The sequence below is a fragment of the Poecile atricapillus genome, chromosome 1 (assembly GCF_030490865.1).
Source record: "Poecile atricapillus isolate bPoeAtr1 chromosome 1, bPoeAtr1.hap1, whole genome shotgun sequence".
NCBI lineage: Eukaryota > Metazoa > Chordata > Aves > Passeriformes > Paridae > Poecile > Poecile atricapillus.
Genome location: NC_081249.1, coordinates 131,789,976 through 131,813,010, shown reverse-complemented (window position 1 = coordinate 131,813,010; position 23,035 = coordinate 131,789,976). Strand labels below are relative to the sequence as shown.

Genomic DNA, 23,035 nt, shown 5'->3' with positions numbered 1-23,035 from the left:
GATGTGAATTCCCCAACCAGAGCCTTAGAGGGACCTATAGCTTTGAAGCTGGCCTATAAATTGTGCTTTCAGGAATCAAGTTGTCAGCCTCCTCTTCAGGAAGAAAGGGAGAGTAAATTGCAAAGCAGTTCCAAGAAACTGCAGGGCAACTTACAGATCTGGTTTCCTTGGCCTTGGAAAATTCCTGTAGGATGTTGAGAATCCCTTTTTACCTGGCTTAGAAGCACCCTCTGTGGTGACTGCCAGATGTGTGGGCACTGGGGCTGTGATGGAGCTCACCCATAGGGTTCCTGGTTTCAGGGCAAATGGAAGGGCAACAAGCACACCAGTACATTTGACCTCATTTGGGTGTTTTCAGGCTTCCAAAGCCAAGAACTGAGAATGCACTGTATTACTCTTTGTATAAGCAGATTTTCAGTGTGGTTTAGAAACGGATGAAAACTTACCTGATGTGATGGTCGTTCTGTGACAACCCTCTGTGGCCTAACTTCAGTCCTTCCCTGAGGTGTAGGATAGCAGGCAGACTTCTGCCTTTTTATTGAGATGGAAATTAACCAGTCTTTGAGGAATTTCAGTGGACAAGTCTTGTTTTAATAGACAAATGCAGTTGCCCTTCTTATTAGTCAGTGTCTGCTTACGGTGTGTTCTGCTGTCATCTCTGGGAGCTCCTTCTGAAAAAGCAAAAGGCTGACTGGAGTCAACTGGCAGACAGTCGGAGACATGGACTTTGATTTTTCCTGTTCCCTGTCTCCAGTGAGCTGAAACCATCCTGTTCCTATCCATACCACTCCTGCTGATACTGTTCTATCAAATGTTACTAAAACTGACTCCTGAATTGAAACATTCGCTGCACAAACTGAGTTACATCAGCCTTTCATGGTACATAGGGAGAAGCTGATGCTGCTTCATAGATCAGTCTGCATGTTCTTGGAATGTTTATAAATTTTAGAGAGAAACTGACAAGACTGTGTAGAACTCTTCCTATTTTGAGCAGGTGAGTCTTAAGTCAGCATCACAGATGTTACACCAAACCTCATCAGATGTTCATATTTGGTCTTCTACTTTTGGGGAATGGAAGTTCTGTTGATTTTTTTTTTTCCTTGTCAGAGTTTTGAATAGTTTAATTTCAGTGTTTTTTTATCTTTGTGTGTTCTATTTATTTATAACTGAAACTAATCTGGCCTAATCAGGGAGGCAAGAGGCTGAGTAGAAGAGCCTCTCATTGTCTCTGTCAGTAGAGAGCTGTGCAGGGCTGGCCAGCGGGATCTGCTTTTCCTGGGTCTTTCCAGATCCCAGTGTGAATCTCTGCATGCTGGTGAGAGAGCTCAGAGAGCAGCGGTGCTGGGACAGGGAAGGAAGAGAGGTGAGTGGCAGCCACAGATAAAGGATTTAAACAGTCAAGTGCTGGTTCCAGTTTAGCTTGAGTGTCTACCCAGGAAAACCTGGAATGGGTCTATTAGGAAAGTAATCAGTTGATCTTTTAAGGAGGCATCTCACTCTCTTTCCTGGAGATAGAGCAGCTTTCCCAAGTCATGGTGATGTTTTCTGTCTTCACAATGCGCACAAGCAACCTAAATTTTTTCTCTATGTATGTATTAGAAGCTTGCAGTATTGGGAAAAGAAAGAAATCTATGCAAATCAGGTATAAATGAGTGACTGTTAGTGACTGCTGTAACATTGTTCTTAAAATAGAGTGAGTGGAAAAGCTTGTATTAGATGCATATGTAGTAAAAGACGGTAATCAAAATCTACACTCAGTTTCTATTTACAATATTACTTTTATTTTTCTCCATACTTATTCCAAGTCCTCCCCCAATAGCTGATGCTGCAATGTTTACATTCAACTAGGCAATGACAGTACAAACTGCTGCTTTCCTTCAGCCAACTGGCTTGGAAATGTTGTCAGCACATCAGGAATTGTACACAGAAATGGAGTGTCCAGGAGCATCCGGAGTGTCCCCGGAACACTGCAGTGGCGGTACTAGAGGTACAGGGCAGATGTCCTGTCCTCCCAGCCAGGAGAGGCAGGTGATCTGTCTGACATACTAAAAGGAAAAAAAGTCTAAAAATCTCTGATATTTTATTCATTACATGAATGCCATGACTTTGCAGAGGAATGCATGTGTTTAATTCTTGCTGGAAGGAGTTGCTGAACTCCTGGCTTTCTAGGCATATCAGCTTGACTTGACAGGTACAGCCTTGTGCTAATTGACTCAGACCTCCAAGTGATGCATGTACAGGGAGAAAAGGAAGCTTACATACTTAACTCTTTATTCTATCTTTTAAAAAAGCTAAAATGATTTGTATATCCTTTGCATTATCAAAGTATACTTTCTCTTTCAAAGTAAACTGGTTTCTTTGGGAGGTGTTATTTTTAATAACAGCTCAGTGCTCTAGCCAGGAACCAGTAATTCAAAAAAATCACTCTTTTCTACTGAAAGGTAGAAAACTACAGCTCCTTCCCCTCGTTAGAAATCCAAAGAAGCGATTAGAGCCTTCTGTTGTATTATGCTTTTCTAAAACATATTCTCTATGCAACTGCTGTAGGACTTCAGATGATACAGTGATCAATGCTGTCACAAAAGTGAGCAGTTTCTCCTCAGCCCTGCCAACATTAGCATCTATAGACAAAATCATTGTTTAAAGCTCTAGTACATCACAGAATAACGCTGATATTGGTATTTTACAACTAATGCAACAACACTTAATTCACATGTAATCTTAATAGTTAAAAATTCAAGACTGGGGTACTAACTGAATAAACCACTAACATGAAGCTTCCTTATCTGGCATGGGATAAGGGAAGGGATAGTTCAGATAACATTGTAAAGATTGGGCAGGAACAAAACAAATTTATTTCTCCATCCAGGATTTTATACACTTTACAAAAACCAGTAATATCACTGCGCCCATAAAAATGTTATCCATGGCAACAGAAAGCAAACACTACTTTTTGTCATCTAACAGGGTCTTTTTAAAATCAAAATACAAAGATTTGTGCTGTAGCAGTCCTCCACTTTGCACTGTAACAATAAGGCTTACTGTACTTTAAATACAAAGCTGTTACATCTGCAGTTATGAACCACTGGCTTTCACAAACATCATTTTATAGTTGCTTTTTGCTTCTTTTTTGTTTTCTGGAACCTCAGCTTCATCATGTTTTTCAGTAGCTTGCAGCTCCTCTGCAGACTCCTCTTGCTCTGAATCAGAGCCACTTTCAGAATCCTCTGAACTTTCATCAGAGGAGTGTCCAGCTGCCTCCTCTTCTTGTTCATCTTCCTGAAACTGTAAATTCAGATTATGAGAGAGATAAAATATTTCCTGGCAACTCCACTGCAGCCTTTAAAATTTCCCAGTGGGATGGCTCCTTTCCTTTCGGTACTAAAATGGGCCATGTTGCTAAACAGAGGTCTTTAAGACACGAATTATTAGACAGAAAGAAATTCTCTGAAGTGGTTAACAATGCCAACTGTGACATGCATGGATTCATGGTTTCACAGGTTTATTTAGTTACAGCAGAAACCCTAAAGACACCGTTTAACCAGTCTGAAGTTCCAGATCACATCAGTTCAGTAATTCCAGTACTGACACTGGAATACTTGTCACAGAGTGTGACACAATGGAACTAAAGGCTAGACCATCAAGATTTCACATTTGTGACTGATTTCTGAAAGGATACTTAGTGAACTGCACAATGAGGAATGCCAAAGTAATCCAATAATACTGCTAACAACAACGCAGATGGTTATCCTGCCTACTTAAGTATTCCTCAGCAACACCCTGATTTAATATATTTGTCACTTTGTGCCCTAATCAGTTTGGACTGCTCTGGAGCATTAAGCCCTATCTTATCACTTCTCAGAACAACGAGAATTACCAGTCATTTATGAGCACCTAAATGGCCACCACAGTGCACACAAACAGCAGTCAAGTGCCTGCAGTAAGTCTGTTCTTCAACCCAAACCATGGAAGTCTGCTTGGACTTTTAAACCCCATACCACCTTGTCTTAGTGAAGTGAAAGCCAAATCATTCTGGAAATGAACTCAGTACCTCACTGAACCCAAGCCCGCAGTGGCGCCGGTTCCGCCCCGACATGGTGCTGTCCATGCTCTGCTGGTACTGAGACTCCAACTCCTCATTCATTTTCTTGTCTTCTTCCCCTGCATTGTCCAGGGTACTTTAGTTATGATTCATTCAAATTAACAAAGACACCAAATTACAGAAAGTCATATTTCAAAGGCAAGAAGTTTAAATTCTAAACTAGGATCCAGTATTACTGGGTACAAACCATCAGACTAAAGCAGCAGTACCAAGTGTGCAAGCAGGACAGCTTTGATACAAAGAGGGCTGGGAAATTCCTGAGACCTGATGCATTCCAGAGTTGCACTATGCAGTGTTATGTTCTACAGAACAAGGTAAATGTAATCAGTGTGAGTTCTCTGTGCTTCCAGCCAATACTGCAACATGCCCCAGCAAGGAGAAATTTTGTGACCTTCACTACATAACACAGGATTACTTTGATTAAATCATCCCTCAAATATAGCATCATGCCTTGGGACAATAGCACCACTCTTGTTTATGGAGCTGTATCTGAAACTGTTTCATGTATCCTGAATTACAAGGAACAGTTACTACAGCTCTGCATTTTCCCATTCTTAGGAATTAGCAGAAAAACTAATTTTCATGAGCTACTTCTACAGCTGCTTCATTTACTTGAGTAAGTGGTCTAAAACAGTTAAGGATCTTATGTTCTTGGAAAAGGTAGTAATCTCTAATTCTTCCTAGGAGGCCTACAACACTAGCTTTTAATTTGTATCTCTGTGAAGCTGAAAGGTTGTATTGCAAATCCACATTTCCTCATCTGGAAGTTAGAGCTGTATGTTATTGTAAAAGGACAAGAAATGCATGTTGGACGAAGAAGTGTTAAAACCCCAGCATTTTAACTTTTTGCCAACTGTTTGTTAAAAAACGAGTACTGATTCTTTATGACTTCAAGGAGAAGCATCACTTCCTTTCCAGAAATTCAGGTATGAAGGAGTGATTCTCAGTCTCTGTAAGCTAACAGCAGCAGCACCTGGGATCAATCCTCAGGCTTAGTTTGGTCCAAAGACAATTTTTCATGACATGAAAAATGATCAGTGGAGCACATCAGGGAAAGCTTTCTGGAATGTGAGGGAAAGTTTTCTGGAATGGTAACAGCTATTATGCCACAAGGCTTTAGCAAGGCCTCTCTCAGGCACTGCAGTCCAGCCCAGCTTGGTGCCATGTACTTTGACTTCATAAGAAAGCATGGTAAGGAGTTACCATGGTCCTACATGACATCCAATTATTGCTGATTGCTAAGATGACCTTGCAGACCTTTTCAGCTTTTACCTCATTGCTTTAGGGCAGAGATCTTTCTATTCAATAGGTAACCAGGTCAGGGAAAAATCAACCCCTATTCTTTTCTATGTACAATTTAGTTTGGATATCCTTGCATATACTGGACTTTAAGAGGCAAGTGAGTGCAGTCAGAGAAACCATTTGTCAGTGGTTCAACAGACATAAGGAATTTCTACAACTCCACAGCCTGACCCATCTTCAGCTCCAGCCATGAAACCTGAAATCCCTCCCTGCCATATCTACCAAGCTCAGACCACTGGAATGTTCCTAAATAAGGGTTAGATTTCCAGCTTCGTATCAGCTGTTGGATAAACTGACCTGTCCTGAAGTGAGAGGTTGATCTGTGGTCTCCGATAACAAGGCGGCCAGTATGTTCTTTCTAAAAGAAAAGGCAGTTTGTTTTGGAGCTTTAGGGTGCACTGACAGCTCTGCCAACACCCTGGACATCTTGAATGGGAAAGGTTTGCTGTCAAACCCTGCCACCCAGCTCTAGGCCTGAAAGTTTTACTAGCTAACAGCTGCTGCCTCTAGGTGAATTTGTTTCATCTTTCTTCTCCTGAATTTTCTGAAAAAGAAATCCCAACTGCTACACACTCTTTGCTCTTCCCAGACCCCAGAGGTGGTTCTACTTCACTATTTCTCACCACTGATACAAAAATTATACTACATGATACTAGGCAGATGTGTATTCAGGTTCTGATCATTTACCCTTTCTCTGACACTCTGCAACAGTTCAGGCCATGCATCTTATGATGATCCCACTTTTAGACTGGTCACAGTGTCAGGTAAGACCTTTACAGGGATGATTAATTTACTTGGTTCAGTAGTTGCTCATTAGCAAATGTGTCCCAATAGGCAAGAACTAGCATTACACAGCAAGCAGCATTAAGTACCCAAGCAGACATTAAGATTAGTGGTGGTGGGATGCTTTAATGGGGCATTGTATCCCTATGCACTACAAAGTCCTAACTTTCACCTCTTTAATACGGTTAGCTATTTTAGCGTACAAAATCACTGTATTCAAGCAAAATAAGTTACCACAAGTAAAACTGTTTTTTGAAAGTAAGTAAAAGTGCAGTACTAAACCAGCATTTTATACATCAAAAAAGCATTATTACATTTAACCAGCTTTGCAATAGTTTTTGCAGCAAGTGTAACAGAAATTTAGTTTTAGTGTATTTTCTCTTTAAAAATATCCCCTAGGTTTACCACTTCAGTGGTTTAGTCTATCAGCTACCACTCTTCGAATTATTTTTTTCCAGTGCCAGATAAATTTACAGACCTAGTACGAAGGTTTGTTAGTTTGTAACAAGCTCTCTCTCAGAAGCGCCAAGTAACTTTATGAACTGGTCTGAAGGCATTAAAGGCGTGGGGTGGGGATGAAGCTGCGGCGCAGGGACCCGACAACTTCCGAGCGACGTTTTGTGAATCACGGCCCCTGGCACAACAGCGGTGAAACCCAAATCCTCCTGGAAGGAGAGCCCCAAAGCCCGGCAGCTCTGGGTTGGTGTCGCTTCGCTCAGACCGCCTTGCAGCCCATGGCCCGCAGAACCCCGCGCCCTGCTGGGAGCACCCCGGTCCCCGTGCCCGCCCCGGCTGGGGGCGATGGGCAGCGGGGCGGCCTCACCTTCGCGGCGCCCATCAGCCGCAGGAACTTCTGCTTCCGCTCCTCGTTGCCGAGGTCCGCTGCCTCCCAGCTGCTGGAGCCCTGCGGGAGCACACGCTCACTGCCCCCGCCCGCCCCGAGCGGCCCGTCCGCCCCGCCGCAGCCCGCTCGGGCGGCCGCGGCCTGCCCGCGTTCCGCCGGGGGCTCGGCCGCCGAGCCGCGGCCCTGCCGCCGCCCCCCGCGCCGCCAACCCCCTCCCGCCGCGCTGCCGCCCCGCGCCCGGTTACATCGGGGGAGGCCGCTCGCTTGAGGCCGTGGTGGCTCTGGGACTCCCTGGCTGAGCTCATGGCCGCGGCTGGGTGACCGGGCCGCGCCGCCGCCTTCCTGCCGGAGCCGCTCCCTCGGGGGCGGGCGCGGGGCGCGCCGGGATCGGTAGTTCTGGGCGGGCAGCGGCGGCGCGGCGCGGTGCGAGCGGGGACTGCGTGTCCCAGAGGTCTCCGCGGCGCCGCGGCCGTGACGGCCGGGCCGGGCCGGGCTCCGCCTCGGGGCGGGAGGTGGCGCTGCCGGGGGACGGGTGCCGGCACTTCCCGCAGTTCCCGGCACTCCCCGGTGTTTCCCAGCGCTTTCCGCTCCTCTCGGCGCTTGGGAGTGGGGATGGCGGAGCGGCGACCCTGCCCGCTGCTCGGCTCGCTTCAGTGTGTGCCGATCGTGTAGGTCGTGTTCCCCGCGTGGAGCCCTGTGTGCGGAGCTCCGGGTTCCCATTAACCCCTCAGTGCCTCTGGCTGCTTGCCGCCACTGTTCCATCAACCCCACAAGTATACAAAGCACAAATTCGCTCACTTCCCCCATATTTATTGATGCATACAAATATCCCAAAGGAGGGTGCCAAGAAGGTGGTGCCAGACTCTTCACGGTGGTGCAGGACGAGGAGTAATGGCCATAAACAACAAGTTCCCCTTCAACATGAGCAAAAATTTCCTTACACTGAGGGTGGCAGAGTACTGGAACAGGCTGCCCAGGGAATCTCCGTCTCTGGAGACATTTAAAACTGTTCTGTTTTGGTTTTGTTTTTGTTTTTTGTCAAAGAGCTAAAGTTAGTGTCTTAATTAGATTTTTTTTTTTATTAGGTCCATTCCAACTCAAACTATGATTATGATATGATATATGGTAGGAAATATTATGTTATGTGTAGAATATAATTATTTTCAACGGCTGTTTATACAGAATAGCACTAGGATATTGATGTTTTATTTAATGTTTCCATTACTGCTCTGCTTGAGTGTGCAAAACCAACCAGAGTGGCACAGTTGTTACATTTGCTTTCTACAGCTTCTGTGGTTCTTATTTAACAAATGATAAAAGAGCAGAAACAATAATCTGAGAGAATTGTATAATTGTATCTTTAAACTCATTTAATGTGTTTAAATGTACAGACTATTATATACAGACTGTAGTAATGGATTAATTGAAATTTTAGCATTTAAAAATTATTTCTAACAAGAGGAGTAAAATTACAAAAAAAAAAAAACAAAACTGAAAATGACATTACTTTATAAATTAAAAACTCAATTTTTTTAGCAGTATCTAGCAGCATTTTTAGTCTGTATAACTTAATAAGAATTGTAGTAATCTAATACCAGTGAAACGGTACTTGTCCATTTTTTTAAAAAGTTAAGTTGTTTTTAGTGCTTCTATACTATTATGCTTAAAGACTTATATCTCAATAAAGAACAAGTGTGAAATTTTAACCTCATGGCTATATTTCCCTTGTGGGACAAACAAGGGTTTGTCTTTGAGAAAAAACGTGTAAAAAATAAGACTGCTCAAATCAGCTATCATAATTGTGTCTTAGTTGTGGCTTATTGTTAAGTTCAAGTGGTTTTCAGCTGAAATGAACTAATGTTTATGTGTCTGACTAATGGTTTGTTAATTTTGTTTTTGCTTACATTTTAAATAATGATGTGGTGCTGATATTTTAGTGATAGGCTTTTACATTTTTTTTCCTCCCTTAGTTTATTGCTCCCTTGTTTAAAATGCTCTGTTTTTGCAGAGAAGACGTACCTTACCAAACAAAGACATCCTAAACATTAAATGGCATACATCTACCTATGGGATCACTTAAAAATGGAGTGAGCTGAATGCTAACAAAAATGTGGATTCTCTCAGTAGCAGAATGATTATGTAAAGGTTTTCCTTATCTTCCTGCAGATATTACAGATAAGTCTGAGGATGTGTGACTCATGAGCTTTATATAATTCCAGTAATACTAATAAATTATAAGAAAGGAATTCTGAAAATCCTGTCATGCTGGGATTCAGTGTTATATTTGCTGTATTCTTTTAAGCAACAGAGAAATGTCATTAGTCTCAGAACAAGGGACACCGAGTTTCTAAGACGAAACATGTCTTCTCCAATCTCTGAGGCTATTCTGGAATACAAACAAAACAATAGGAAAGGGTTCTAGGCAATATTTGTGAGAGTTTTCCACTGTTTTGACATAGTCTCTCTGAAGACACTGAAGTTAACATTCAGTTCACAGGAGGTGAGGCTTTATCGTGAAGCACAAACTGGCTATGATGCAGAAACAGAACCTCAAGCAAATGGTTGCCTGTGTAGAGGGAGGAACAAGAGGCAGGAACAATGAAGTTTCTTGTTGAACATTAACAAAGGCATTGAGGTAAGAGTGAGAAGAGCTGTAATGACAAGTAAGATATCAGAATTATTTGCTGTCATGTATAGTTGTCCCATTAGACTTTTCAATATATTGCTGCTGCTGTGGTGAGCTGCAGTCTGTGAATAGGAACCATCTCTGCAGGTGTAGGGTAGATGCACACCAGCTCTGTTACAGGACATGCCAGAAGAATCAGTTGAATGAGGAGCTTCTAAGTTATGAAGCTCAGCAGTCTGCATTATAAAAACTTTCAGGCAGACAAAACCTTGTCAAGGCAAAAAAAGGAAATTTTGAATTTAAGTGAAAACAATTAGATGGAATGGCATGAGGTGAAGTGCAGTGAAATGAAATGAAACTTGCTGAAATGATACTCACTGAAATAAAGATATTTCACTTCCTTTCATGGAAAGGGATGGGGGTGAGAAAGTTGAGGCCTAACTAGTTCTTGTGAAAGCAGTTTCACGAGTGAAGATCCTGGTATAAATTCTTCACAATTATTTTTTATTTAAATGGTCTTTAGCCTTTTTTTGTAAAGGTAGGGTAGATTAAAGTAGAACCAGATCTGACAGCCAAAATAATTTCTCATAGTATAATGTGATAAGGATGTCTTTGCCATGTGGTCGTTGACTAAGCTGCAATAATAAAATTGTCACATAGTGACCAAGACAGTGGTCAGCCCTGGCTTGGAAGCCATGGATACAGGGTTGAATCTTCCCCTGGTTAGTCCTGACCCTACTCAAGACTAAGTGGCTTTTGGCAAATTATCTCACTTGTTGGGGAGGATGAAACAGGGAAACCTTATGAATATGATTATTTAGCAAAAGATTCTGAAAATATGAAACCTAGAATCGAAATAGAAATGAAAGCTAGCTTTGAGCTATAGGATACTGAGTGCTAGTTACTATATAACCAAAGAACAATAGCCTAGCCAGCTGAAGGAGAATCCCTGTTGATTGAACAATATCCTTCTGCTGAGAGAACCCAAAGGTCAAGCAGCAAGAGAAGAATTTGAAAGGTAGCTTTTAGAGTTTAAAATGTAACACTGTATGGTAATGTAGTGATTCTTATAGGCTGTATGAAAATTCCTTAGAATGTGTGTCATGTAGAGGTTGGTTACTGGGAATTAGAATATTCACTGTAGAAAAAGATATAATGTATTGTAACAAGAACTTCAGTCTCTTACCTGCCCTTACTTGCTCTTACTTTTGCCCTCTCTTACCCGCACCTCTTTTAACTCTTAACTTCTGCACCTCTCTGAAGTCTTATTCCCTTCTCCTACTCTCTCTCTCTCCTCTCTCTTACTTTCACCAGCTCTTACTTACTTCTCTTATTCCCTGCTCTTACCCCCTCCAGCCCCTCTTTCTCTACCCCCTTAATTACCTTCTTCTCCCATGCTCTCCGACTCCCCTCTGCACTCTCTCTCTGCCTCCCTGACCACGTGTACGCTGTGGCTGACGGTGGAAACGGGTCTCTTCCTCCCTCTACCCAAATAATAAACTGCTTATACCTGAACAGCTTCACCCTGAGAAGTCTCTCACCTCGAGTGCCTTTGTACATCTATACTCACTTTTCTGCTTTATCTTTGAAATTAGGATAATATATCTGCATGCCAGCATTAAGAATTAATTGTCAGTTGCAGGGTGTGTGTTCAAAGCAAAGTATAAGTGCTAAATATTAGCTATAGAGTAATTGGACTACTGTAATTTATAATATGCTCACTGACATTGGTTTATAAAACAAGATCAACCTCTTCTCAAGTGCTGTAGAATGTTTAATTGTTACTAATGAACTTCTGATACTCAAAGTAGCTATCACCATGAGGCAGGGAATGCTGCCAGTACCTGTCTGTAAGAAAGCTTAACAAGGAAGCTAATGCCTTTTCTTTTAGCTTGAAAAAAACGGAACATGTACACATATATCTACTTTAAATGCACAGTTTAAATTAATTTTTTTTAGACAAAAAGCTTTATTTCATATCAAATAGAAACATGACATTACCCTACCTTTTCATCTCTTTCAACTTATTTAAGTTGAAAATGCTTGCTGCTTTCTGAGCAGCTTTGCTTAGTAGTTGTCACTGCAATATATGGAGGGTGCCACAGGGAAGAGTGGAAAATATTCTGTATATCACTGAAAGTGAAGAAAGAAACCCTTTTACCGAAATCTGACTTGCCCAACAGACTTATTCAAAATGTTTTAGTGGCCCTATATCTGTCAAAAATTCAATTCCAACCTCTTGTTTTCTTTTAAGGGGTTGGGAAGAAGGAGAGACAAGCTAAGAGATGTCAACAGAAGGATTGCTGAGAAGGGAGCATCAGTTGAGCGAAGACAGTCATAGCTGTTAACATTTAAAAAGCCCTTTCAAGGACTAACAAAATAAAGGATAGAGAGGTACTCATCCTGAAATAGCTTTTATATTTCAGAACCTGTTGAAAAAGCTTTTTTAGAACACTTCCCATCTAAAACCAAAATAGTTTCTAGCATAAACAAGACAGACAGGACATCAATACAAAGATTATCTTCACTTATTTTATTTCTGGACTAGCAGAAAAGGGCATTATTCAATACCCCAGAAAAAAAGAATTGCTGCCCCAGTTTAACAAAGGAAGAAAACAAGGATTGGAGAGATTATGTCCTTGAACCTAGGTCTCTGCAGGCTTCTAGTAACCCTGCATGTATTAGGCTTCCACAAAGATTTTTTAGAATTCCCATTTTTTAAAGTCATAGAAGGTATGTTAAGAAGCTTTGTTTTGGTACAGTTCTAGTGCAGAGGGTTCCCAGGTAGTTTTTATATCAGTGTATCTCCTACCTGGAGTTGATGTGAACCAGCCATGCCAAAATAAGGAAATACAGTGGTTTACCTTCTTAAGATTTTACATTGTATTGAACTGATTAGGCCTCTTCACTTATCACTGTACAGGGTACAAGTGCTAGAATACCATAAATACTGAGTAAATACCTAAATACTGAGTAAAAATTATTTTTATTGCAATGAAGATACAGCTTTATATATTTCATGTCTTTCCTTTTTTTTTTTTTCCTCTTTTGTGCTTGCTAGCACATAAAAGTCCCAATAAAGACAAGACATTTCACAGAAACTATCTGCCAAATTCAATTTTTCTACTGTGAGTCTGAATAAGAAGAAAGTCTTCAGTATTATCAAAATGAATTGTGCTTGTTTAGAGTGAAAACTGTAGATCCTTCCTTGGGTGTATATTCTGTTTCCTTTGGTATACTGTTTCATCCATCTGTAGTAAATCAGAATACTTTAGGGAAAAGAGAATCTTAACATTTTTATCTGTTTGTCTTGGTGAATTTAACTTATGAGGAATTTGAGTGGACAAACCACTGCTTAACATACTCTAGTGAGTAACGCTCTGCTGGAAAAGGTTGAGCAAGATTAACATTGTCCTTTTTTGAGTCTCACAGTGCTGTGTAAGCCAAAGGCTTTGAAGTCTGTTGAAAATTGTCTGTAAACAGAATTTGTTTCTTCATATAACTGTTTCTTTTCCTAACACCTTTGAATCTTTTATTGGATGAACAAAGAAAAATTAGAAGGAAATGTAAGTGGTATGTGACTCTGTGTGTTCTCCTTCCTAGCCCTGTATGATTGTAGTAGTTTCTTCTCCCTAGGGACTTCAGTAACATTTGTGGAAATGGTCAGTGGAAGGGAAAAAGAAATAGCACCAGGTATCTTTCTCCTTCTGGTTTTGCTTGATCCATAGAGAAATATTTCAAAGGTGTGAAAAAACAGGTGTGCTAAAGCTCTGATATATCTGCACTGCTCCCAAGTCAGGGTCCTTTTTGAAAAGAAATGTTTCTCCTCAACTTTCATCATCAGTAGAGCACACAGACTTTTCATATGTACCCAGTGTCCAAATAACCTTTGAAGGCTGCAGAAGACTTTTTTTCCTGTCAATATCAGCACCTCCCTGATAGAGCTATATCACAATACTGTCTGCTGCCACTGCATCAGAAGATTTTTTCCCTGCAAAAACAGTTTCATTAATTTGTGCCCTGACAGTATCTGTTTAAAATGTGTACTCATTACCCCTCTTATTTAGCCAGTTTGGATGTGTTCTGTGACTTGTGTTCCTTTAAACACAGGCGGTGTCTCCTTAGGAATGCTGATTTTTGCTCCTCTTGGCTACTGGAAGATCTCTACAGAGGACATACAGATACATATTTGCTTAATCCTTGTACTGGGCTATTGGTTATTAATTGTGTTTCAGTCACAGCCTACTGGCTTTGAGTGACTGCAAGAAGCACAAAAATAAAAGAGAAATTCATTACTTTCTTTTACCTGTTTAACACCAACATCTTATTTCTTACATCAAGCCTTTAAAATTAATGTAGTGACCTTTTAAGATCACCACTCTATTAATAAACTATCAACTATATGGAAGCATTGTCAAGAACCTACTGTAAACTCTGCCTGTACTAAAGTAGACTTTACCTTTTTGATATTCATACTCTAATAATAAAAGACAGTAAGTTGCAGGTGCAACACTGCAGCAATTTATGTAGATTTTGACTTTGAGCATGGAAATTTTCAGACCAAGCATCAGGATATTTTTATTTATCTGAAATAATAAATTTTAAATAAATTAACCTAGGCATGAACAAGCATGTCCACTTAATATGGTGGTATTTATGACAGGCCCAAGACTGTCATGGAATTGTGGGCAGGACAATCTGCTTTACATTAGGATAGTGGTTGTGACATACAGGCACAGTGTGCCAGGAAGAGAAATATGCTGTTCTACTGACTTTATGCCACCTTCCTTGTTTTGGTGGGGGCATAACAGGAGCCTGTTTCTATTTTAAGTAATACATCATTTCTAATCCATTTGGAATCCAAAGTGGGAAGGCATAGTATAAATGCCTTGTCTAATGCTGTTAATTTACTAGAAATAAGTTCTGTATGAAATACTTTGTTTGAAAGAAAAGACAAGAAAAACAAATGTATGGCTGGCTGCTGTCCCTGAATAGTTTAGTGATTGCTTGGAGTGTGACACACTGAAATGTTCCTGTAGGTTGTTAAAACTGAGATGTGTATCATACAAAATCCTAGCACATATTTCATAGAAATATGTAGATGGGAAAGCACCACCCGGGGACCATCCAGTCTTACCTCTTGCTCAGTGCAGGTCCAATTAGAGCAGGTTACACAGGGCCATCTCCAGTCAAGCTGGACTGTGTCCGAGGATGCTGATGCCACAGTGTTTCTTGGCAACCTAGCCCACTGTTTGACAATGCTCAAGGTAATTTTTTTTCCCTTATATTGAACTGGAATAGTTCAGTTTGTGTCCATTGTCTCTTGTCATGTCCCTGTGCACCTCTGAAAGGACCCTTGTTCCATCTTCCCTAAACCCTCTTATTAGGCTGGTGCAGGCGGCAATAAGCTCTCACCTTCTGCTGCTCTTCCCCAGTCTGTGCAAGCCCAGCTCTCTCATTTTCTTGTCTATCTTGTATATCACACAGCAGCCTCCCAGTTGTCTTCCTTCACTGTTTCAGTATCTGTCTTGTCCTGGGAAGACTAGAGCTGGACCATTGCTCCTGATGCAGTCCCTCAAGTGCCAGGAAGAGCGAAATTACCAGGTCGCTCGATCTGCTGGCAGTGCTTCCCTTAAAACAGCCTGGGATGCTTTTGGCTGCCTTTACTGCCAGGGCACACTGCTGGCTCATGATCAGTTTGTCCACAGGGACCTCCAGTTTTTTCCCTGAAAACAGACTTTCTAGCCAGTTGGCCCCCAGCCTGTACTGTTGCATGGGGTTATTCCATCTCAGAGGCAGGACTTTGCATCTTAGTGTGTTGAATTGTAATTATAGAATTCAATGTATTGAGTTATAATTTTTTGCTTGTAAAAATTAATAGCTCTGAGTTTGTCATTTGGGAGTAGCAGTGGTGTGCCTTCTGAATAGTCTAAATAATTCAGAATTATGCATAACATGACTCATTTTTGGATAGCCAGTTTAAGAAAACCACCTAAAGCTGATGATATATCAGGTACATCCTGGCATAAATAAATTACAGAAATCATAGTAAATTACCAGAGAAAGGATAGCAAATTGTCTCCTGAAAGCTGGTAAATTTTTCAGACTAGCAATACTTCATTTTTCTTTTGTACATTTATAAATGAAGAAGGCTGTGCTAATTTGGAGGCAAAACCAGCACTACTTTGTGGCTATTCTGTTTATTGATCAACTGAATATTTAACTTTCCTTGTTAGATTAATATAGTGGGGAGTATTTTTATTAATGAAGGGGTTCAAACTATACTTCATTCTGAGGATATTGAAATACCATTTAGTATTTTCCAGTGTTATCATTGGATGTTGAATGATTTTTGTTCATGACTTTCACGTGTACATCAATTCTCAACTAGAAATGAAAGACTTTTTATATTGTATGTATATGTATTTTTATATTGTATTGTATGTCAATATCTATAAAAATATTTTATAGACTTCAAGAATTTTAGAATTATATGAACAATTTGGTTGAAAATAATTTTGGTTTTACTTTGGGGTTTTTTGACAGTCATAATGAAGATGGTTTTCTTTGTGGTACTAGAAACACCCTTAGAGAAAACACAAATCTTTATTTTTGCTTTCCCCCCACTGTTAATTCATTTGCCTTTTTTGAGAATCTTGAAATTTGTCAGAAATTAGTCTGGGAGGATGAATTCAACAGATCTCTGTCCATGGTCTGCTGCATCTTGCTCTAAAGGGCTGTATGGCTGCAATGTTAGGAAAATTTGGCGTATTGTAAATTAAACCTTAGTGCTGCGGGCTCTCAGCTAGGAGATGTTATCTAGAAAGCAGGCATTTCTGGTTCTGCCTGTGATTTTCAGCTGATGACCCCCTTTGCTAATGAAGCATGCAATCCTAATTTGGCATGGGCTGCAGGTAGGATGGTCCTCTTGCAGGTGAAATGTCATTTGCCACATTTTGCAGAGTATTAGTCCGAACCTATATTTGGTTGGCACCTGTGCTCCAGAACTGGCATCCCACCTTGTGAGAAGGCAGCATGCCACTCTGACAGATGGGGAGGAATGTGAGCATGCCAGCAAACCAGTGTATGCATCAAGGGGTCACATTTCTCTCCAGGAATGTTGAAATACCGGTACACGCAGAGCTTCTGTATCTGAGGCACACGTGTTTCTTGGCAACGACCAAAGTTCCTGCTGAATATCTTGGCACAGGACTAAGGAAGCTTAGTGAATTTTTATGGCTTTCATAGGGTTTCTACACCATGGGAGCCTACATATAATTTCTGCTAAGAATGGCCCTGTGAATGTAAACAGAAGAGGGAATATATTTTGCAAATTATTCTTTCTTATTAATAGATCAAGATCTGTTAAAATGCTATCATAGCTTTCATGGATAATTATTCTTTTGATTAGTTAATGGTTGGTTTATCCTGGTCTGAGAGCAATAGAACGTGTGGTTTGGCAATCAACCCAAAATGTGAATGTCACAGCTTAAACTTCTACCATTTCTTTCTTGTACTTTATTTTGTTTTAACTTAAAAGTAAATTCTGGAATCCCATCACACTTTTGTGCTTCATCAAGAAATTAGCTTTTTTTCTGTGTTCCCTTAACGATATAATGTATTAAAATTAACTCTGGGATGTTCCTTTCTTTTCCTGAAGGTAATTCTGAATGGTTTATTTCAGTGTTTTTACTTTTTTCCTCCAGAATTACTGTAAAGCTTTTCTATTTCATCCATTACAGCACAGTGTTTTTCACATTTGAATAGCTGCATCAACATGAATCCTTTATAAGGACCTCAAAAACAAACTTTGCCAAGTCCCAGAATACAGAAGCTGATTCACATCCCAATACTCAGCTGCCTCATGAATAAAGGAGAGTCTGTGCCTGACACTTTGAAGCTGTAGCTGTTAAACCATACAGACTATTTACCTCAATAAATCATTATAAGAAACTAAGGTACAATTATACCCACAGAGAAATAGAATTCAAAACACTGATTTATGTGGTTCAGTGCCTGTTCCTTTTTCCATCATGTTTTGAATTTTATGCATGTTTGTCATCTTTGGCTGCTTCCATGTATCTTTAAACTAATGGGTCTTGCTTTTTTAACATTCCTCATTAGGTTTGTTATTTTACTTTGACATACAGACATGATTTGCACGCTGTACAAAGTTTTGCATTTAAAATTAACTATCTAATTTCTTGTGCTATAGACCAAAAATGGAAAATGTGAGTAATTTGTTTAAACTAACATACACCCTTCTCTGGTTAATTTGTGACCATCTAAGCTGAAATTCCATATTAGCTGAGAAATTTTTTGTTGCTTGTTTGTGAGATCTGCAGAGAAATCAATATACAGAGGAATCTATCATTGTGCTTTTCAGAATGTGCATGCTAATCATAAAGAGATGGAAGCATAGGAAGTTACATTTGGAATAATTTCCTCAATTTCTGCACCCCTTGAAGAGGTGAAATGAATCTAAAAGATAAAAATTCAGTGAGATGAAAGTGCAGCCTCAGAGGAAGGACAGCACTGAAACCAACAAATAATTCCATACGAAATGGTAGGAGTAAGGTAAATAGATATAGGAAGAGAAGCCCGAGAGCAGCCACAGACTTTTGGGCCACCCAAGCCTTCAAGAGAGTTCAGTGTTGTTCTATGGAGCAACAGGGTGGGGGAGTGATTTAATAACCAACAAATGTTCCTCAATAAAACTTCAGATAGTCACCAAATATTTAAACCAACATTTCAAATATGAACAATTGTAAATGTGCTGCAGTTCCAAATGCTTTATGCCTTGCTAATAACTTTCAGTGCTGATGCTTGGATGGATCCAAACAGTCTGGAGTGAGGGCGTGTCATGCCACCTGCCTGATCCCAGGGGTTTGGGTCAGAGTAGTACTTCTCTGCACTACTGAGAGGGAGCTATAAATCCATCATTATTTCTGGAGTGATTTATAACATGAAAGTTGTCTGGCTGTGTGTATCTTTCATCTATCCAGCTAAAAAAGCTGTGTCTGTTGTAGACAGGTTTGGCCATTTCAGGCTGTTTTTCCTTTACGGTCGATAACAGTAGTTTGAGTGAGAAGCCTAAACACTCCATCTGTATTTTCAATATCTTACACTGAATTTCATAAGATATTCAATTCATAAGGGAATATGCATCTATAATCTTTATATAATACATGAGTAACAGCACACAGTCTTTTTCATGCAGTCTGTGATTTGCATATATATGTATATGTATATAAAAGTCTTACTTTTTGTTGTGTTTTTGTCTCTATGAATCTATAGGAATTTTATGAGGAAAGAATATTATACCTAAAAATTTCCACATGCAAATGATGCTATTTATTGAGCACTGAAAACTTGTATAGGATGTTCAATAACCTTGTCCCCAGTAATCCAAGAGTCTATAACATACTGCTTTTACAGTCTGATAGCATTTAAAATGTTTCTGTCATCATATCCATGGAGTTAATAATGTTTTTATACTATTGAAGTAGAGGATTGCTTTGCAGCACAAGTCACATAGTAGCCACACTATTTCCACTCCTTACAGAACAATCTGCTTATTAAAACATATTTGTTGAAATTCCATTATTAAAGCTACATATTCTAGGGCGTTATACTTTATACTTTATACTTAATACTTAAATGTTATTTTTCCTCAGTTCCTAGTGCCCTAGAATAGAGATTCCTGCTCAATTATAAAAAGAGCAATGTCATCAATGATTAAGATTCATAGGTATTTCCATAAATAAAATTTAAGATTATTAATGTTTCACATTGTTTTATAGTTACCATGTAACAAAGAGCCATTTCATTTTGCAATCTACTGAAAAGAATCTCATCCTAAGCTGAAAAAAATTCTGAAACATTTTCAGCACTTTTTAAAATTTCAACTATTTACTAGGTTATGTTGGCTCAGGTGACTTTGCAAGTTCAGTTTTTCAGTTTTCTAAGCAACAAAGTGAAATGCATCCTGAATGCTATATAAGAGCTTTCAAAGCTGGGGGAATGTTCACAGTGAAAAATGCACCTTCTCAACTATTGGGATGCCACAGAAGCTCAGGAAGTTGATTCTGTCAGAACTCAGACCAGAAACTATGGCATGTGAAACTTTGCATCAGCTCTCAAATAATACACATAAAAAAAAAAAAAAAAAAAAAAAAGAATATTTTAATTCTTGGTAAAATCTCTTACCAAAATTTCAAAGGGCTGTGTACTCTCAGATGTGTCTCAGGTTTGAAACACAGATTCTAAAGCAGTGTAAATGTTTTGGCTGTGCATGTTATGTTTTATTTAAGTAACTGTGCAGGTGTAGCCAGCGCATGGATGCAACTTTAGTAGTGTAGATGGGTCATGTCCATCTTCCCCAATGAGGAGCTTCACATGTAGAAGTCAACCTTACGATCTCATCACAGTACAGGGCTTGAGCTGATTAAATTAAATCAGTGTAATTAGGCATAACTTTTGTATGCAGACAAATCTTCAGCATTGCATGAACACAGACCAAGAATAAACTTACTCAGTTTACAAAACAGGCTGTTAGCTGCAGCCTATCACACAAATAGGGAGATGGGTTTTTAAATAAACTTAATGAGTTAATGATGTAAAACTGGATGTGTTAAGGAGGGCAAGATATGTCCCAGGAAAACACTGTGAATATTAACCTTAGGCACCTGAACCAATTTGTTGAGGTTGGATGCTCTTTTTGTTGCTAGTTTGCAAAAGTAGTAGCAGTAAGGAAATACAGTTTTCTGCAGGTTTTTTCCAAGCTTCTCTTGTATTAGCAGATGCCTTTAACTCACCAAAACTTTAAGTTCAAACAAAGGTTCTTTAATTCTAGCAATGATTCTTCAGAATATCCAGGGATTATATATAATAGATTGTGAGTATAGCATAAGCAAACAAGGCATCAGTAATAACCTTCTAGAATGGTTTTATCTGGATGTACTGAATTACAAGGAAAACAGTTTTGGATTTTTTCCTAAATCTCGTGGATCACAGATTGGGTGTTTAAAAGTGGAAAGGGAGTAGCCAGACAAAGGAAAAGAAACAACATAAAAAGCCTTAAGTTTGCATGAGTTTCATTATGCTGAAATCCTGACCTCAAATCAATAAGAAATCCTTTATCTGACACATATTGAGGGATTATAGACTCAACATTTTAGAGGATGTGTTTGAATAGCATTGACATCAAAACCTTCTGAAAACTGCAGGTGGATTATGAGCTGTGTACTGTTTATATCTGCAAGTACAAGCAACTGAAGAATTATTTCAGTCTGTCTATGCTAGTTTTGCAACGATGTTATGTTTATTTCTTAGGAACTAATTACTAAGGAGTATGTGTGGGTGTCTGTGTTGGTCAAGTGGCTAAGGCATAGGCACTTCAGAGGTGAGAGTTTTCCTTGCAGTTATGATGGTTTTTGCGGATGGTTTTTGCTTGTGGGGTAAATCAAGTCCTTGTTTTGTATCTGTTTCTTTGTAGGTATAGCATGTGTAGACACAGCAATGGTTTATTGGCAGCACTCAGTGGGCTATTACATGATGTGTTTTAATATTTTCTAAAGGTGCATGTAGTTACTTTAAAGGTACAATAGGGCTCCGCTAAGTGTTGGGATTTGAAAAACATTTCATAATGGGCAATGCTGCTCTTCCAAAAAAGTGATGTCTTCCAGGAATCTCTGCTTAGTGAGTCTGGAAACCACAGTGAAGACATGCTGCTTAGGCCATTGTGTTTGAAAAGGACCAATATAGGCTTCTCTCTGCATTTTCAATTGTTCAAACAACTTTGGTTTGCTGTGGACAGTAGTGCTGAATGCTTCAATGCAATCACCATTTATTTGGGTGCTTTGTGAGCTGCACAACTTATTCTGGGGCATTTAAAACACTGTTTATTGGGTAATCTTTTATCCTAAAATGTTTCTTGGACAGCTCTTAACATATATTCTGTGTTAAAAGAAAGGGATAGACACAAATGTATACCAAAAAGAAAAAAGGAACTTGAAAACAGAAAAGAAGGAAAACTACTGTAGCGAACAAATCATGGACTATATCACACATATTACAAACTCAGTAGAATGCTCTAATATTTGACTTAGGAGACACCTATTCCAGAAAACCTCTGGGAGTCTGCACTGTGTCTTGTCAATTATTTTAACAATTTCAGCCTTCTGTTCCCTTTTGATGGCCAGCTGTCCTAAAACTGAGAAATGCAGGGGAGCTGTACTTTTAAAGAGGACCTTAGATAATAGATGCCTGTTTTCTCCTTGGTATTCAGGAGGAAAAGGCTTTGCATATTGAAAAAAACCTGTGATATACTTCTAGAAGGATGCTTATAATATTCCTAAAATTAGTCTTCTGTTAATTTTCATGTCAAATGCAAAGAGACTTACCAGTGGCAGCAGTCTTGTTAATGCAAATCAGGATAGCTGTGGACTAGTGAAAGTAAAAAAGGAACAGCCCTGGATCTGCTGTTATAATATTCCTTCTGTTTGACAAGTCTATGCATTATATTTCATGTATATTTTTCATACATACTTTCTGTTTTAAATAATCATTCAGAGCGTTCTCCTTGACTGCAACTGTGAAATACAACATTTAGACCTGTGTTTAAGTGATACATTTTTTTTTTTTTAATAGAGTTTTAAATCTATATTTACTCATGTTTCTGTCAGAATAAATGAAAACTTTCTGTTTTAAGGACTGACAAAGTTTGAACACAATTCATGTGTGATCAGACTTTAGCAGGTAAGTTTTTAGCATGTCCAAGGCTGTGTAAGGGGAACTTATTTGGAGCTGTTTAGTGTTCTGGCTGGTGTCTTCAGGCAACAATAAGAATGACAAAATCTCTGCTGGACAAAACAACAAAACATGTAATTTGGTGATAGTTAAAGTAAAATGGTGGGCAAGCATGCTTGCAGAAATATAATAGAAGAAAAAGGATAGGTTACAGCTAAAATAAAATCTTACCTTTTGTTGGAAGATTGTTCTGAATTTAAGCAGGTGAAGAATTCTTTCAGGGTTTTCACGGTGCTAGTACATCTCTGTGGAGTGCAGCAAAATACATATTTTATCTTGTTTAGCATCTCTGCTAAACAGTATAGCCTTTATTTCAAACTATCACTTTGTGGTCTCAGCAGCAGCTTGGTGCAAGTGATGGTGATACCTGTGTGTGTTTGAAGTGGAACAGAGATGTTGGTCAAAGACTACAACACCAAGGCAAGCAGGGGAGCTTTGAAGTTGTCTAGAAGGGTGGTGCTGGGTCTTGGGGTGGGCTTTGATTTCCCTATTTCCATGAATGTTTTGACCTTTTCTGTGCATACATCTTATGCTACTGATCACTTTTGCTTTGACTGACGCAAAATTC

General features: G+C 39.5%; 1 protein-coding gene across 1 annotated transcript; it reads right to left on the bottom strand.

Moving 5' to 3' along the window:
- Positions 1-1,758: 1,758 nt before the first annotated feature.
- C1H11orf58 (chromosome 1 C11orf58 homolog) lies at positions 1,759-7,418 on the bottom strand. Its single transcript, XM_058854687.1, has 5 exons — positions 7,277-7,418; positions 7,011-7,091; positions 5,702-5,762; positions 4,052-4,161; positions 1,759-3,285 (listed from the first exon to the last, which is right to left on the bottom strand). The coding sequence occupies exons 1-5, from the start codon at positions 7,334-7,336 to the stop codon at positions 3,076-3,078; spliced, it is 522 nt and encodes a 173-aa protein (XP_058710670.1). The 5' UTR covers positions 7,337-7,418; the 3' UTR covers positions 1,759-3,075.
- Between the last annotated feature and the right edge of the window lie 15,617 nt (positions 7,419-23,035).

Excerpts from the sequence above, each read along its gene's own strand:
- C1H11orf58 (XM_058854687.1), bottom strand. The coding sequence starts at position 7,336 with ATGAGCTCAGCCAGGGAGTCCCAGAGCCACCACGGCCTCAAGCGAGCG. Across the intron at positions 7,092-7,276 it reads AGCGAGCGGCCTCCCCCGAT|GGCTCCAGCAGCTGGGAGGC; the intron begins GTAACCGGGCGC and ends GTGCTCCCGCAG. Across the intron at positions 3,286-4,051 it reads GCGGGCTTGGGTTCAGTGAG|TTTCAGGAAGATGAACAAGA; the intron begins GTACTGAGTTCA and ends CTGAATTTACAG.